This window comes from Atta cephalotes (assembly GCF_000143395.1).
Source record: "Atta cephalotes unplaced genomic scaffold scaffold00001, whole genome shotgun sequence".
Taxonomy (NCBI): Eukaryota; Metazoa; Arthropoda; class Insecta; order Hymenoptera; family Formicidae; genus Atta; species Atta cephalotes.
Genome location: NW_012130065.1, coordinates 6,494,177 through 6,513,639, shown reverse-complemented (window position 1 = coordinate 6,513,639; position 19,463 = coordinate 6,494,177). Strand labels below are relative to the sequence as shown.

Here is a 19,463-nt window from a genome sequence, read left to right as displayed (position 1 = left end):
TGTGAGAGAAAAATATTTGAGATTTGTAATTATAATTATATGATAAAAAATCATGATTAGGAGTTTTATTTTTACAGTTTTTATATCTTATAGTTCTTATTGTTATAATATTTGCAAAAATAATTATATTTGTTTTTATTCTGTATATCAAAAAGAATTTATAGTTGTCCCTGAAAATGAATATAAAATTTATCATGCAATTATATAACAGCAAATATTAAACACTTTTCTCTCAGTCTCTGTACACAAATGCAAAAATTATAGGAAATATGTATTTTACAAACTATGTAAATTTTTAAAAAATGTTATATTACTTATAAAAGAAGGTACAAATAATAAAAATATCTATTTTTGTATTTGCAATCAGGAAAATGTTTATAGAGTTTGAAATCAAATACATGCATTTAATTTCGAGAGATACTTCTTTTCCATATTCTGTGAATAGATCAAATTTATTGAGGTGACGATTCTCCATTGCAAAAGTAATTAGCTTCGCTTGCCAAGTCCACTCGTTCAGCGATTCTTTATACGGGCGCTCATCGGCACAGAGGAACGTCCATAGGGAGAAATTAAAAACGTGGCCCCAGGCGGAATTAAGACATATTTTTTAATAAAGCCTGATAGAGATCACGTTCATTGAGGTGACTTTTTCTCCTGGTAAGCGTGAATTCCGCCAGGGTAATTACGTTTAACCGAGAAATTGTCGCGGGATTATAAAAGAGTACCTTTAAGGAAAAAAATTGTGGAAAAAATTATAAAAAATTTTAATTGCGTAATTAGTATATTTGTTTCACAACTCAAAAAAAAGAAAAAATTGCCATGTACTGATGTAGTATTTTTTAAAAATTAAATTAATAAAACGAAGTCTACAAATTGTCATAGTTTTACAAATACTTAGTGAACTAGAAAATAAATGGCTATATAATATAGAATTTACAAAAATAAATATATAAATTTACGGTAATCAGAAAGAAAAATAACCATTACTTTCTAGTAATGGTTAAAATAAGAATGAAATGCTTGAAAGTTAGTGGCGGAATGAGAGATTGTGCCGAGTTTCGAAGTAAGTGCACTCCTCAAAGCAGGTTGCAGACCCTGTGGGAGAGGATAGGCGCTCCCTCGGTAAGCCTGTTAAGGAAGGATTCACGAGTTTCCTCAAAGGAGCCGCGAATATTAAAATCACATTTTAGCTCCCCTAGTTTGACGACAAACTCCGCGAGCAGGCAACGAGGTTAGCCGGGATTAAGCGAGCTTCCGTTGACAAACTTACGGCGTGTTATTACCGTGTACACTGACACGCGCTACTCTAAACTGTCTGCAAACGAGAAATTCTCATGGTGTCATGAAAATTGATTGGGTGTGTATTGTCTCCTAACTATTAGTGAAAATAAAAACTGTAACGCTCTCTTCTTGCGAATTTTAAATTACAACTTGCAAATTACCAGTTTTTATGACCGCATTATCTATTCAGTATGCACTGCTTATTTTATCCAACTGTCAAGTTATCTTTGAACATGAAATTTCGTTTACTTTAATTCACAGCGAAATAAAATACCGCTTCATTAATTTATCCTGCTGCTGCTGTGTTTTATAGCGTTATTGTAGCATTTATAATAGTAATTAAAATGGCATTAAATATGTAATTTAACATTAAATTTACTGTTCTGCCTGTAGAGCATCGGGTATCTTAAAGCAGAGATGCGATTGCAAAAGGTGCACTGAACTCTGTTCTTTTTAAATTTGAAAAAAAAAGCAATAGATGTGTACGTTTTATATGTTCCTTCAACATATCATGCAGCAGGATGTTGTGATACGCGTGTTGCTTCTCTGTCTTCCGCAACCACATGATGTACGGGAGCATGCGCGACTTACGGTCGTTTTTGTCGATATTTGACAGCGGTAACTTGAGAGACTCCTAACCGCCCCTACTGTGCTCTCAAGGGACTCCGTATCTAAATGTAGGCATTAATAAATCGTGCGTACACTCGTATACCGACGCGGGAATCGTCGTCGGCGTTAAGTTAGTTTACGCGGTTGGAGGTTCTGATGCATTTATGGAAATGCCCCGCTCCTTGTCCGAGCGCTGTATGCCCAAGGCACAGAGAGATAATTCAACAATTTTCACAGTTCGCACGTCACACTACAGTTACTCGACTATCCAGCGCCAGACACGATGAAAATTCGACGTAATCCACCAGAAATAATCGTGAAACTGTCCGAATAGCAAAAATAATTAAATTATTCTTATGTTTTAACAATCTTCACAATTATTCTCTCTATTTTAATTAAATTAATAAACAACAGGAATTGATGTTGGTATAATTTCAATTTTCGACGCTATATAAATACGAGAAATATGATTCATATCACTTTCCATCATTAAAAAATATAGAGAAATTTTGTTTTACTTGAAATTACACTGAATTTAATTTCTAAGAATAAGTATAGCAAATAATAAAAATGCGTATATATTTTTTTACTTATAATTTATACGTACACGAAAAGTATGGTTTAGTTGAAATATGTAATGTTAATTTAGCTAGATCAAAATCTGAAAATAATTGTAGATAATCGAAACAATTATGCAGAACTCTTAAGCGTCGATGACAATGCTGTAAAAGATTTAACGTTCTAGCAATCAGTTAGAGCGTCTTACATAATCATTTTGATAATCTAAATAACATTATTTTCAGATCTGTATCTAGCAAAATTTTTTAGTAAAACTATTCCTGCCATGTATAATGATGTTTTGTAAAACTCATAGCACTTCTAAACATTATAAAAAACAGAATTGATACAGGATCTGCGGCTTTCTTATCGCTTATCTCAGATGTGCCGCGTGATTTATCCTTCCTTGGGCACGCTGTGTTAAGCACAGTCACGTTGTCGACATAAGCTAAGTCGGGAGCTTACGCCAGTTAATAGCTACGGCCAACTATGCGATACGTGGTAAATCGTCGCTTGATGCGCCGTACGTGCAAGGCAAATCTAGTTATGGTAGCCAGCCTCTCAAGCCGTCTTGCGGCTAATGTGATAGACTGCCATTAGGGGTATCTCGCTGTCGTGGCGAGGGGTCGACGTAATATGGGGTGAGAGCGGGGGTGAACGGCTTCACAACACAGAGACTATGACAGGATACGTTAGTTCGGGACTACGCTACGTAGTAAGACGTATTACTTAGGTATGAATTATGCAATACCTTAGCAATGCCTGCCGAATAGCCTTAGCTTCAGCCGTCTTAGAACTTAGGCAAACGGTATCCTCCCTATTGGCAGGAATTTGGTTAAGATACCCGTCTTTACACACGTAGTCAATCGCCTGATTTCCTTTCGTAAACACACGATGGCATCTACTCGAAGTACAAGACACTCTCGGAACACAGCTGAAGGCAAGTGCAAGATTACGTAATGATGTAATGTCGCTATATTGGCTATCGAATGTCCTGGTTAGGAAAGATGTAATTACAAGCTGACATATACGTAAAATGTACATATATGCACGTTTCGAATTATAATTAAAAGTACGCAATTACCCTTATTTATGCTATTAGATCAGTAAAAATTATTGACCGCATTTCTCTTTCGGAAAAGCAAAGTTTATCTAACTGTAAAACCATAAAATGGTGAAACACATTAACTCATTCTTCACGATTGCACGTAAATTTATTCTGCTGCCGATTCTTGGTTGAACAACTATTTACATTCTGATAAGAGGATGTTAAACACAATGATGTCTTCCTTTCTAACGGAACTAAACGTTTCGTACGTTTCATACGTCGTTATATTTTCTCAGCTTTCGTAACTCGCTGCTTCCTGTATAAATTAAATTTACTTATGTTTAATCGGTACGCATTATGGAAACATTCCATTTTGTTATAGTATATAGTAGTATAATTCTCTGTTTAATTATACAATTATTAAAATTTTATTAATTATTTGATTAATTTTAAGATATTTCTTTAATAAAAACATTTTTTTTATTTTATTTATTAAAAATTACTTTTGTGACGTTATTCACAATCGAAATTTATATTATCATAATCGTTGTACCTCAAATCAGGTATCAGAGCGATAAGATAATCTCCTGTTATACAGAATGCCTTTATTCCTGGAAAATGATTTCCTGTATTAACCGATAGTTACGTGCGATCCTTCTTAGCCGTCTCTATAATACTTCCTGAGAAGAGAATCCGAAGGAACGAGTCGGTAGACGCTAGATGACGGCAGTGCAGAAAGGGAGAGGAAGGGTGCTGAGGAGGCAGTGGGCGTAATGGAGGCTAGTTAAACATTAAGCATCCCCTGATACTTCGCTAACCCCTTACTAACCCTGGTTAAGGTGTATGCAAGGTATACAGCTCTAGGTGGTTTCCTATACCTTACGGACCTTCGTACACATTCTTACTAATTGACGTCTTGCTCGTCTGCATTATGCACTCGTGATTACTCCCGAGCATTCTCTTGCTTAAATATATCCGATCGAGTGGAAATTATCGGTATTGCTTACAAAAGTTGTTTCAAGGTGGAAGCCTTGTACTTATAACGTTATTTATATTTTATTTTTTTCAATTTAACAGATAAATATTAATCATATACTTTTACAATATAAGGAAGTTTTTATTTAATCTTTTTTATTAATACAATATATATAATTTTTTTTATATGTGAATACACAAGATGAAAGGTTTTAAACTATATTTATTGCTTGTACAATTTATAATCTTTGCATTATTAAACCTGTAATATTAAATTTATACATTTTTAAGTATAAAATTTTTTTAGTATAAAATAACGATATATTGAGTAGAAGCAGTGGCGACTTAAATTACATTAAATTAACTATAGATTTAATAATGTTTATTTAATTCTACATTCTAATAAAAAACAAAATTATTTTTATTATCTTACATTTTTTGATATCTTCTATTTTAATAAAAATGTTAAGTTTTTCATTACGATACCAGAAATAAAAGAATGATAATGAGATCTATCCCTTGATGCTATTTGCCAAGATATAATATAATGGAAGAGTCGGTTCAGTTACATTAGTAGAGGTGATTAGCACATTTGGACACGCCTATTCGGCAAAATTCTGTCGTCTAAGCAGACCCTTTTCTGCGCTTGATTTCTTTCTGATCACATACAAAAAGCTAAGTACGGATTACGGTTAAAAACAACGAATCTTATCGATTAATGATTTCTATTCTTTTATGTATGTGTAACACGAAATACGAAGAATAAAATACGATGAAAGGAACGACATTAACTTCGTTCACGAATCTCTTCGTTGAATTTTCGTCACGTTATATCCGTTCTTTTATAGTGGTGAAAAAGAGGGGCGTACAGCGAGAACCGAAAACATGATTAAAGATTCTCCGATGTGGGAGAAAATGGATTTCTGATACGCGTAATGCCACCCTATTTGGAACTATTACGCGTGAGTCCCCAAGTAAGCCCCCTATATCCATTCAGCCCTTGCTGGAAATATATTTACTAGATCAGAAGATACTTACTTGCGACTTGGCACCCACGAATGCCGTACCGGGTGGCAAGTAAACAAAGAGAAGGAAGAATCTTCCTAATTCACTTATTTTTTCTCAGATTATTCATACTAATTCTATATATACTTTTCGTATATATTATAAATACGAATATATTTATAATTGATATATAAATTGTGACGAGATATTGTTTCTATAAATCACGCAAAGCGTGAAAAATTATTTTCGGTCGTTGTCGATAGTTTTCGCAGAGAAAAGAACATTGGCGTTACGGTACGGCGAGAAAAATCGCTAATTGGTACACGAAAAACATAAACAAAACTGCCGTGCGAATGCCGATGATTTACTGCAAGGTTTGATTGAATTCATTCGACTCTGTTTACCCGCTTGCTGCTCGTACAACTCTCACCCTTCGCGGGCCTCCGATGTTTAGCCTTTTTTTTTCATTTATATCGTTGATTTTTTTCCTCACTCGTTCGTTCATCCGCTCCGACGTTGCAAAGTTGCTCGCTGTAAAACTGGAAACAGCGAACGATACGAACGTTTTCTGCTACAAGCTACCACTCTCCCCTGTCATCCCGTTGCAGCCTCCAATCCTCACTTTGCCTACTGCTTCGTTTTATTCTATTTGATCCGAGGGAATGGAAAGGTATGCGAACTCCGGAGGGTAGACTAGGGGTATGATTTCGCAATCGAATCGCCTCTGTATATTTTCCTTCGTATCAATTCGTTAGCGAATGCGAACAGTTGAAAAATTTCAAACAAACTGTTTTTAAATAATTTTAATTTAAAACTATTATACCGATGTTGGTGCATTAAAATAAGATAAAATAGATTTCTCTATATAAATGAAATTTTAAGTGAAAATCATATCTCTAATAACGCAAAATATATCTTCTTTATTTGAGAAGTGACTTAAATTATTAATGAAAATTTATATAATATTAATTATGCTTATATAATATTAATTAAATTTTAAAAATACAATAAATATGTTTTAACTAATTATTAATGCACATGATTAATAAATTATATAAAATAAAAATAATTTAAAAACCTAAAAAATAATTATATATGTTTATATATATATATATATATATATATATATGTATATATACATACAGAGTGAATCAGAGTCGTTGAATCAACTTTTTATCCTATGAGAAAATTATCGACTTCATACTTAATTGAGTTATAATTTGTATAGTCAATTATTTTCTCATAGAATAAAAAGCTGGTTCAACGACTTTGATTCATTCTGTATAGATAATACACTTATTACATATATATCTATACACTCATTACATATATATCTTATGTAATGAAAAACTTATATATGCAAAAATATTTTACAATTTAAAACATAAGACAGATATCTTGCATTAATGTTTCCATGTAAAGTGTATAGCTATTGCGTGTCCTGAGCGGCGATTCGGAATAGATTTTTCTGAGGCTGACAAGAGCTCGCGAAGGCCGTCAACGGAAGAGAAAAATCTAATAGACTATCGGAATCGAATTTGATCCCCTGTAAGAAACTAGCCCTTCTTCTTGCACGCGTTCGCGTTACGACACCATCGATACTGCCGCCCCATCGAGCCCAGAATGAAATCCAGTTCGCATTTGAATCAGTCGGTAACGCAATCCATTAGCTCCTAACAGCCAATACTTCGAGAACGCGCGGAAGGAAACGATCTCATGTAAGGGAAAAAGAAAGAGAAATAAAGTGCCATGGCGATGGCGCGACGGGAGCGTCGTAAATGATTAGTGTTGCCGATGAACGAATCCCATATAAAAAAGCGAAGATCTATAGCCTACCTATCTTTCCTTTGCCGATCCTGCAAGCGCACGTCCTTCCTCCCTCTTCATAGAACTCTTTCGCGTAAGTAGGGTCATTTTGTTAGCGTCAAATTCTGAAAGCGGATTGCCCGATTTCTTTGCTGGAAGCGGCGAGCGCGAAACGCTGATCGGAATATTTCAATTACTTCAGACTTTTTATTCAAATATATAATTTCTTTTTATCGCGTTAAACTTTCTTAAATACCTTTTCTTTTCTCTTTCAACTTTATTTCTTTATTTTCGGCTTGCATTTGATTAACAGACACCGCTTTTTTATTTAAAAAATGACACAATTAAAAAATATGATTTTTTTATTTTTATCATAAATAAATCATATAAACATATCCTAATAATAATCATTAAAAGTGACCTAACTTAAAAAAATCATTAAAGCATCACAACTTAAAAAGAATGTTTTTTCACAAACAAAATCGTTGTCTTTCATAAAGCGTAGTTTTTTTTAAGGATTAATTTTAAGGATGAAACAAAGTGATATAAAACGACAATTGTGATCATGTTAAGAATATATTTTTTTTGCTGATGTTTATGTAATTAACATTAATTTTTGGTCAAGTTAAAAAATAGTATTTTCTCTTCTCTGAGAAATTTAATTTTTTTGATTATGTCACTTTTAAAGAGAGCGACATATAAATGCTTTCAAATTTGCAAGATATTTAAATAGATTGAATATTCATTACCTATATCAAATGATCGAAGTAAACATGATGTAGATATTCAGCCGTCGGCGCATTTTATTAAATAACAGTGACACACGATTTCAATATAGATACAAAGTGAAACGCTCTCGATCTGAGGGCGGTTACCGACTCGTTTCCGTTGTCGTCGGCGTCGTTAAAGGGGCGTCTTCGTGCTATTCTCGCAATATCGTAGGTGCAAGTACGGTCGATGGTATTCCTATCTGTAAACGACTAGAGGCAGCGTTGTCGAGCGACGCCTCAGGCGCAACGAAGATATCGTGTTTAGAGCAAGATCCACGGCCGCGATAAGCCATAGTACAATGCTTTGAATACCCATCCAGCATCGCGATAACATCTTAACGTTCTCTAAGAGTAAACGAAATTAAATTCGCTCGACTCTCCGTGAACGCGCAGAAACACGCGCGACATTAGACTGAACTCTCACGCGCGAATCTACCATCTACCTGCCTAAGTTCCACGACTGGATGCGAAAACGCGTGTAACACAAGATCGATACGTTTCTTTCCCTTTCTCTTTCCGTATCGCCGAATTTCCCATCCTCCCGTAAACGTCGTCTCGCCCTTCGTCCTTCACTCCAATGTTCTCTTTTGCGCTCTCACGATGAATGCGTTTCGTTTTTATATTTTCATATTTTCTTTCATATTTTCATATTTTTATATATTTTTAGCAAGTGAATTAAATACTTTTGGCGACCTGGATAAATAAAATATAAATATAGTCTTAATTTGAAATTTTGAAGTTATGTGTGACTAGATTCTTTAATGCTTTATGTGTGAAGATCTTCTTTAATGAAGAACTCAAGAAATTATTCGATGTCTTCTCTTATGTCTAAATCACCCACAGATATGCATTTGACACGAAATTAAATTAATTAAATTATAAATTAATTAAATTAGAAGGTAATTAAAAATCTATTTATTCTTGATTAAGAAATATCAATCAAGTGATCTTTCCGCAATTTTGGCAATCCCTGCGTGAGAGAATTGCAGACAAAAAGGCGTTATTTTAAGGTATGCATTTGATTTTTCCATAAAGTCTCTAGTACTACGGACTCACTCTTCGGAGGGAATGACAATGGCGTCCCATGGGACAAAAAGCCTACCAGCTACGTAGAAAACTACCCCTCCTTCTTGCCAGTGTCGTTGTTGGCGTCGCGTTGTCTCGGCCTTTCTGATTGTTTCCTACGCGTTTCCTTCGCTTTCTCGATCCTTCTCAGTCTGACATTCAGCTACCTGATCTCTAAACTCTCCTTGTGCCTCAGTCAACTCTTTCCATCTCTGTAGACATGAACCAATAAGTGAGGTGCGACTCAAAAAAATTTCTAAAATTCAATATTCTCGGCGTTTTGCATAATTCATGAAAATTGAGCCTGAGGCTTTTTGGTAGGATCTCCGTATATATGCACTATATATATATATCTTTATATCTCAAAATCTTACATGACTCCTATATTACAAGTACTTATAAGTACTCAACATGTGTATATTATTATTTTTATATAGTATTTTTTTAAATTAATAATAAAAAGTATATGCAAACATTTTTTTCAGTAATTGTACTTTAAAATATGATATATTAAAATATTACTTTGTATTTAATATTTTTAAGAAGTAAATAATTTTTTTATGTTATATTTTAGTTATGTTACATATGTTTACAAAAATAGTTATAAAGTATGATATAGAAGAGAAAATTATATTTTATATTTATTGCTTATTATGATGGTATCTTTTCATTGTAAAAATGTATTACAAGAGTGTCCTTTGACATTGCGGCAGGACGATGAGAAGTAGCCGCATATTTCGTGCAGTACACAATGCCGTGCAGGCCTATAGGTCGAGAAACACGTAGTCGGGAGTTTAATCTAGAGAAATGCTGAATAATAGAGGAGAGTGGAACGGGACTCGCGATTGGCTTATACAATATTCAGTCTTGCTTTCCAGCCAAGTTCGCGTTCTAATTAAGTTCCCGGCGTTGAAGAGCGTTAAGCACCTTGTCAACCGTTTAACTTTGGTCTCCTCTATACTTGCAGATTCTTCCTCAAGTTCTTTCTCAAATGTAACCAAAACTGCCTCAAGAACGCTGGCAATCCACGTGACATGAGACGGTTCCAGGTAAGTTGTCCGTGTTCATTCTGTTTATCAACCTTAAATATAAATTTGCATGATTAAAATTTAATGGAATGTTCAATGTTGTTTATATACATTAAGAATTTTTATCAAATTTTTATAATTAAAAATATTTATTAAAAGAAAACGAATATACCCACATTAATCGGAATTTATGGATTTGTTGATATACAAAAACGATCATATCTTCATAATATAATTTATCTGATAATTCACATAGCGCGATTTACAGCTCTATTTGAGGTACAGTTAATCGCTTTCGGCTTTCCACTCACTTGATTCGAAGACGTTCCAGGTCGTGTCGCAATGCTGAAATACACACTACGCGAGACACTTCTGTCATTCAAGTCACGATTCGCGAAATTATAGGGGCGGACAGACGGAGACGAGGACGCCAAAATTCCGCCGCAACATCACGTGACGCCTATCGTCGTAGAGAGTATCATTCTTCGCATAAAATTTCCATATATTTGTAGAACTCTATTATTATTCTATATATTTAATTAAGAATCAAAATCATTTCCATAAATGAATATAAACGATAATTCTGATTAGACGACTTTTCTTGACAATCGGCCAAAATTTTCAAATATGCATAATTTAAAAGTAGCCACAATTAATTCTTGGAGCAGCATAATTTTTGCATTCACCTTCACATTCACCTCTTATCCTATAACAGCCAATCTTGCTTACAAAAACTCTATATTATCTGTATTTTTCCCGTTCTACTGCCAAAATAAAATTAAAAAATAAATAATCAACCTTACAAAAGTAATAAGATACGTCAAATTACATTCAAATATATAAAATATATAAATTACATTCAATATATACAATAAAAATAAAAAAGCTTATATTTATTTAAAAGATAACTATCAAAAAAATGAATAGAAGATCAGTACAGTTAGTCAAAAATCATCAGTCAAAAATCGTGGTCAAAGATCTCAACAATTTGTCCTTTGCATGAATCATCTCTTTTCGTATTATTATATTCGTTTTCTTCTTTTCATGCGTCGGCACAATGACAAATAGAATTAGAATACTCATCGTACTTTTGAATTTGTTTCTGAATTGCTTACTGCCGAAAGTTGCAAATTAAAATTTTAGTACAGTCAAAATCTCTCCCGCCATGGGGCAGTGTAGGTTATCGTCGTTTTACTTTAAGTTGGTGGTGATGTTACTCGTCGAGTAATATCGCCAGCACGCGAGAAAGTTGCGAAGTTGCAAAGGACAAAACTTTCGGATATTTTCCAGCCGTTCGCTCGATTTTATAAACGTTCTTCCTGCTTTACTGCGAAAAATCTTTTCAACGCCCATGTGCGATGAACGGCGTAAATATTTTAGCAAATAATTTTGTTCAGCTTATTAAAAATCTCGTAAATAACTTATGCGTAAATATTTTACGTTACTGTAAGAAAAGATAGTGTGTTTTAATATGACTTGCGCAATTATATCGTTGTCAAACGTCGTATGTGCAAGTCACGAATTGCATCTAGTATCTAGTGCAACAAATCGAGTTGTGCATGCTCGTTCATAGAAGATATGATGAACTTGGCTCGGTGTATGACATGCATGACGAGAGAAATGCAATATTATTCACACTAGCGTCTTTTTCACTATTCGTTTTGTTAAGTCAATCACAGATATAAACGTAAATTTTACGAAGGTATACAAATTATTAATTTCAAACATTTGTTTCATCAATCATACCGCGTTCTAGATCTTCATGTTTCTCAAATACTTTAGGACTTATCGTTTAATAAAATTCATGAAAATAATATTTATGTTTTTAAATATATAATAAGAACATAAAATTTTATTTGATTGAATACACAAATGAGATAAAGAATAATTTCTTTTTATTAATTCATTCATTACGTTACTTATTATATTTCTAATTGTCTTATTTTTCACATTAAATATTTCTTTAAAATCTTTGAAGTGAAATCTAATTCTAAAGAGTGACAAACAGTGACAATTGATTGAAGATTGAAAAATAAAAAATAAAAATGGCTTAATTGTCAATTTTTAAGAATGAGATTTTATTCTTCAGAGTTAAACTTCACTTCAAAAATTTTAGAGAATACCTGTCTCAAATCGTTTCATTTTTCACATCGGCAAATTTCCATTTTGCCTAACAGGTGGTCATATCTACGCAAGTGGGAGTGGAAGGACCATTACTAGCGGTCTCGGACAATATGTTCGTCCATAACAACAGCAAGCACGGGCGCAGGGCGAAACGTTTGGACCCTAGTGATCCTAGCGAGTACAATAGTAAGTATATGATTCATAAATACTATCAATTAATCAGTATCGTTAAAGAGATAATTTATGCGGAACAGAGCATCGATATCGTCTGCATATTTAATCATGAAACTGTATGAGCATTTACACGATAATTCGATTTGATCGTAAACACCAATTGGCCCGCCATACAGTTTTTCGTTATTTAATTTTGCACTCAACTGCTATTCCCCGATAATAATTGCAGTCAGCCTTCACCGTGCTAACAAAGCACTCGCAGAAAATATGATAATTAATTAACGGACGATAATTAAAAAGCCCGGTGCGCACATTAAACGCCCTCATTTATTCAACGCATCGATTTTTCACGGATGATATGATTCACACGCCGCGTCGTAAGCTTTCAACGCTTGTCGATCAAAATCGACTTCCCGAGCGATTCACGTTCGAGGCATTGCCATTCGAATGCTCGCGGCGTGTTGTTTCTCTCGTGCGGCACCCTTCTGGCAAGGGATGGGGTCAGTTTTCTTCGAGATCGGCATAACGACTCGGGAGTCAGGAGCCGTGGCGCAGCGGAATCGTAAGAGGGTTGTAGGAGGGCGCACCGGTAGAATGGGATATATGGAGTCATAGGGCAATTCAGCAAAGTTTGGCGTCGGCCGCGCATACAAACGGCTGATATCGCGCGGCTACCCCCTCGACTGCTCACTCCTCTCGCGCGCAGGCTTCTTCCTCCGTCTTTTCTTCCTACCTATGCCAAGACAAGATGTAAATCAATGGGATGCGGGGAAACGAAGGATTCACGCTCCGTTCCGCGCGCTCCTTGTTCCTCCGTCTTATTTTCCTCCACTCTGCTCGCTCGAATTTCGCCCGAGTGCCTGTCCCCCTACTTCTCACCGCGGATTCCAAGGTTCTCGTCTCCACCCGCCACCACGTCAGTTTCTTCTTTTTACCTGGTTGGCTGCCGCGGAGTGCAAAGACACAGAAAGAAAGAGAGTGGAATTGGCCCGCTTCTCTCATCTCGATCTCTGCTTCTCTCATTCAGTTTCCTGCTCTGTCGTTCTCGCGCTCTCCTCCACCCCGTGGTTGCCGCGGTGCGTTGGTTTGTGAATGCTAAGTTTAAGCTATCTCGCGCCGCCCTCCTGGTGCCTCTGCGACGCCAATGAAGGTACCAACACATCCACTCTTTCCAAATCCCCCCCGCGAGCTATCCCCCGAAACGCCGAAACGAGCATACCAATGAGACAGGAAACGCGAGAGAAAGGGGAAGAACGTAGGATGTTGGTATCTCGTGGATTTTGCTGTCATTGTGAACGAATTCTCCCAGTTGCTATACAAATCAAATCTTGATTGTCCATGAAATTTGAAACGCTTGCTTACAATTTATCTTCTCTGACGTTTTATAACGCATTTCCTATTTGACAAAACATCGTTGCTGATTTCATTTTATGCTTTATGTGCTTTTATCTACTTTTTAAAATTTAATTTATGACATGAGAGACAGACGATTGTAAATTTTGTGGAAACTTCAAACTCATTTCATGTAACGGAAAAATATGAGATACTGTTTCTGTTTATACCATATTAAAAAGTAATAAGCCAAAAATTTAATCATCGGAATTCAATGAAACGACATCGAAGAGTGTTCGCTGTTCCGACTAAATATTAGTGATACGATTATGCATCATTATATGCTTACGCTAAAATAAAACCCGGTTTGTCTGATAAATTTCTCGAGTCTTTACCACGGCGAATGAAGTTATCGCGCGATCTCACAGTGATCAAAGAGAATCGGGCCGAACGTGTCGGAGTACAACGGCTCTTCGACTTCGACGATAGTTCAGTGGCAAAAGAGGGGTACGAGAGGGTTGGGAGTAACACATCCCTTACCATTCAGTGGCGCGGAGGATTTTATTTATTCCGGGTTGGTACGCTTGTTCCTTGGTCTCCTCTACTGAATCCCTCTTTCAACCCTCCTCTTTCTCTCCTTTCTCTCTCGCTTTCTCTCCACCCTCGCGGCGGCCCGCACCGCGCCGCTCGACAATTCTCTATCAGGATGGTTGCCAACACGGCCGGTCTCTTTAACGACTTTCTCGTACATTGAACGCAATAAATACCAATGTCCCATTGAGGAATACCCATTTGCGTAGGACCACACTTGCAACTCTTTAACGCTCCTGTTGTGATTGTCACTTGTTGACTTTATTTTTTATCCGATGAATAAAATTGTACACGGTGCACTCTTTCTAATTGTATACATAATACAATTTTATTATAGAAATTTCATTCCGGAATTTATATTCTAAGTATCTTATTGACGTAATGTAATAATTATTTTATTATTAGCCTATATAAAGCCAAAAATGGATAACCGTTGATTGTAAAGAAATTACCATTAATAATATTTTTTAAAAATATTTTTAAATACGTACAGATATAAACAATGTCGCGATCTTTCAAGCTGCCGAGATTTATCGATGTGACGGCACATAAGCACTCGAAGTGGAAAGTGTTTGAGCATCACTGAGAGCAATATACCATGATGTCAGCCACTCTGCCGTGGCTCCGCTTCGCCCAGGGTCGGTGCCGGGGGTGGCTTGGCTTCGCCGGGGTACAAAATGATATCATTGGGTTATAAATTCCAAGCAGAGACACCGTCGGCCCGATCGCCCCCTCCCTTTCCTTCTTGTTACAACCCTTCTCCGAGCTTTCCAACCCTCTTCCTCGTATTCTCTCTTTCTCTCACCGTCTCATTCTCTTTCTGCCATTCTCCTTCATAGTTTCTCTTTCATTTTCCGCCTCTTTCTCACTTTCACGAGTCCCACGACCTCGAAAACTTGCCTGCCACGCTGGAAAATATATCTGCCACTCGGCCTCAACCGAATAAACAGAATATTCAGATAATTTTCCATATTCTATTTCTTCCTCTCGTCAGTCGGGAGTTATTTTCAAGAATACCACTTGGTTTTATCTAATTCTCAACTTATAATTTTTTATTTTGTTATTCTTAATTTTTTTATTATAGGAAGATTGATCGTAATTTTTTGAAGATCATTATAAGATCGTTAATATTCAACCTAATTATGCCTAAAAGAAATTTTAGCGCCATATATTTCACACAAATTGTGAATCTAATTAAATGTAATAAAATTAAATGTTGAAAATATAGTAGTATTTTTATGTTATGAATTTAGGTTTATATCCACCAATACCTCTCCAAACACCGTGCATAAAAGCGATATCGCCTAATGAAGGTTGGACGTCGGGTGGATCTACCGTCATAATTATCGGAGAAAATTTCTTCGATGGATTGCAAGTAGTTTTTGGATCAATGCTAGTTTGGAGCGAGGTCAGTAATTTATAATAATTTTAATGTACATAATAATGTTAATTGTTGACATGTCTAATTTTAATACGATAAATATAAAAAATGTTTGTTGTTTTACAGTTTATTACTCCACACGCGATCAAGGTGCAGGCACCGGCGCGACAAATACCTGGAGTCGTTGACGTTACGTTACATTATAAAAGCAAGCAATTCTGTAAAGGAGCGCCTGGTAGATTTGTCTATGTTTGTAAGTATAAATAAGAAGGCCAGATATCTGTCTTTTGCAAAAAATCTACACGAATAATAATTGTCGCGAAAAGATTATGACACTGCCCGATCACGCAGTAATAGCAAACGAACCTTTACTGAATTTTCCAGCGGTAAACGAACCTACGATCGACTACGGCTTCCAAAGGTTACAGAAACTCGTTCCGCGGCATCCCGGTGACCCTGAAAAGCTTCCGAAAGAGATAGTACTGAAGAGGGCGGCGGATCTAGCGGAAGCCATTTATAGTATGCCTAAGAGCGGAAACATGGGGATTGCTGGAGCACCCAGAAGTCCAGGTTCGGTGCATGCACCCGCACCTCCCACTTCCAGTTCAGCAACAGCCTTTAATTCGTATACGGGGCAACTTGCAGTGACGGTGCAGGAAAACGGTAGCGCGGCAAAATGGACGGACGGTATGTACATTTTTTTTTATTCAACAATATTTCTTTAAAATATCCTTTAAAAACACTCGTATCATTTTCATATTAGATAATATATATATATATATATGTATATATTTATTATACAATACAATTTATAATAGTAAAATACCTTACGATCTCTTCTCCATAGAGACTCGTACCAATCAAGATGCAGATGCTCCCTGAGTTAAATTTATTAGGCAACCACTCACGACTTGAAATACTGACGAGTTCGTCTGACGGGCAGGTTTCTATTTCTAGACGGTAGTTCCGTGACAACAGGAGCTGCTGCTGACGGTGGAGGCGGCGGCGGCGGCGGCGGTGGCGGTAGCGGTGGTAGCGTCGGAACCAACGTCGGCGGTAGCGCCGATGCCTATAGACAAAGCAGCAGCGCAAGTCCACGTGGTGTCGTAACCAGTGGTTATTGCGGTAGTTCAGCCAGCACACCACACAGTCATAGTACTAATGGAAGTTATTCTGTCGCCAATCCGTATACCGGCAGTCCAACTCTCTACACCTCACGTAAGTCTCCTACGTTCTTTCTTTCTCTATCCCTGCAGACGATCCCATGTCTGTACAATATCGCTGCAATATTCGCAAAATCTAAATTGTGCCAGAATGAAATATAACTTCTTAAATTAGATGACTTTTTACAATTGGAGCATAAAGTCGATTAAAACGTAAACTAAATTGCAGTGTGATAAAAAAATGCTATGAATGTTCAATAATGCAAATTAGTGCTAAGATTTAATATTCGTAAAATCTTATCTTTGTTATATTTATATACGCTTTTGAACGTTGTTATAATATATATTGTGTACACTAGAAAAATGTTTTATCAATAAAAATTTTACTGTTACAACAAAAATTTTGTTAAAATGTACTGAACAAAAGTGCAGTTTTGTGTAAACTAAATTGATTAATTAGTGTAAACAAATATTTTTGTTATTTATAAAATAAAAAGATGCATTTTATATAAAAATAACTAAATTCTTTGTTACATAATCAAAATATTTAGTTACTATTAAAAAATATCTTAACTAAACAGTTTTGCTGAAAATATTGACCGTCAGCGCAACTTGAAACGAAGAAACCTAACACTTATATACGTTTACATATCCAACACGCATGATATTTTTTTCTATTAATATTATCATTCGATGCACGCACTTATGATTTTCCTTTATGTGGCATTTTCGTTTTAGCGCACGAACAATACGGCATATTCTATACATCCGGGGATGGGAGTGCGTTCGCCCCCGTAGTACGACCACCGACCACCTCAGTCCCACCGCACTGGCCCACACAGCACCACCTCGCCACAGCCGCCCAGTAACCGCTAACCGTCCACCATCACCACCAACACCACTATCATCACCACCACCATCACCCTTCGCACTGTGATTAAAGAATTATGAGAGATGACATTTGAGAATGTACGTACACTTATTTACGACGCGATAGTAATCTTATTATAGAACATTGTCAATTTTCAAATTAAATTTAAACTGCTTTTTTCATAATACATACGTCTTTATAACTCAATATTGTATTAATTAATAGCTTCAATTTCTTTAGCAAAAGTGACATATGTATTTTATAGTAACAAAATTTAATTTTCTTGGAATAAAAGTGCTAATACATGATACATGTACGTGTATATATCACAGCAAGCGAAAAATGACTAGTATCTTTCCTTGCATATTTTTTGAGTTCATATCCGCGAAACTTTAACATAGATTATCCATTGTTCTATCGTACTTATTCGGATTATCAGAAAGCTTCACGAATCCTCGCCGCCAATCACATACTTAACTCAAGAATTAAAAGCTTTAACTGAACAGAATTATTAAAACGTTGAATAAATGGATTTCTGTACAATAATCCTATAAAGGAAATAAAATTAACATATTTTGCTATTATTTTTAATTATTTTATAGAGTTAACAATTATTTCTCTTTTCACTTCTCTCGTGAATATTTTATTTTAAAAAAATAAATAAATCTTTTTTATTTAAATAATTTCATTATTACAAATATAAATTATGCTTTTTGTCGTTTATTTCTCATTTATTGATTGTGTCATAGTATTACTGCAATAACGCACTAACGTATAACCGACAGTGGGTATGTTGCAGGACTAGGAGAGGTGGTCGGATCACCATTCAATATGAACCCATTTATGTTGCCCACCTGCAATCAAGGATACTCAGCCGCTGCCAGTCCGCTGCTTTCGTCAAATGGCAAATAGTGCTACGAGATGTAAGCTCCGACGAGAATGTCATGAACCATGACCTGCGCGGAGATGTTGTACGAGTGAAGTAACGCGAACGCCATCTGAATAATTATCCAGATGATCGCATAAATACTATCGAATAATTATATCGCACACGTACATTGCCTTCACGAATTCGAGTTACTTGCGGTTCTCTTTCTTTTCTGCTCCTTTTGTGATAAAAAGGAAAAAGGACCGCTTGCGGCATCATCATTTTCATCGGAGTTAAAGTCGACAATTTCGTATGAAATCAGGCAAATCAGTGCAAAAATCTAAGACAATTATCTTGCAACGATCGTTAATGATCATATTAGTTAAGAAACGATACATATCGAACAACGAGAAGGTGTTTTTTTACAAATATAATAGCTCAGTCAAAAGATGGCTCAGATGATTATTAAGAAATGTACTTGTAAAACGATGTTTTTTTATTTTATAATAGTTCTAATAATTTATATTTTATATTAAATTTTTGTATAAATAATTTTGATCAATTTGTAGCAATATTAGAACATGTGGTTATAAATTTCGATGTGATTACAATTTGCAGCATTTTCTGTTAAATTATTATTTCATGTATAATTGAATTCGTTAATTACGATTTATCGGTGTAAAAATTATTTCGAAAATAATTATAATAAATTATAAAAGCTATATTTTTTTTGTTATTAATATAATAATTATACGCTTGCTGTATTTGATACTGTTGATAAGCAACATTTATTAATTTTAATTTTATATTTTAA

The 19,463-nt window shown here is 35.4% G+C and overlaps 1 protein-coding gene across 1 annotated transcript in view; it reads left to right on the top strand.

Annotated features, from left to right (window-relative positions):
- Positions 1–18,693, top strand: part of LOC105625859 (transcription factor collier) — a 92,533-nt gene extending 73,840 nt beyond the window's left edge. Inside the window, exons 7-13 of the mRNA XM_012207173.1 lie at positions 10,085–10,166; positions 12,323–12,455; positions 15,620–15,774; positions 15,874–16,000; positions 16,132–16,434; positions 16,705–16,965; positions 18,581–18,693. Coding sequence (XP_012062563.1) covers positions 10,085–10,166; positions 12,323–12,455; positions 15,620–15,774; positions 15,874–16,000; positions 16,132–16,434; positions 16,705–16,965; positions 18,581–18,693 — 1,174 coding nt within the window. The remainder of the gene's footprint in view (positions 1–10,084; positions 10,167–12,322; positions 12,456–15,619; positions 15,775–15,873; positions 16,001–16,131; positions 16,435–16,704; positions 16,966–18,580) is intronic.
- The last annotated feature ends 770 nt before the right edge of the window (positions 18,694–19,463 follow it).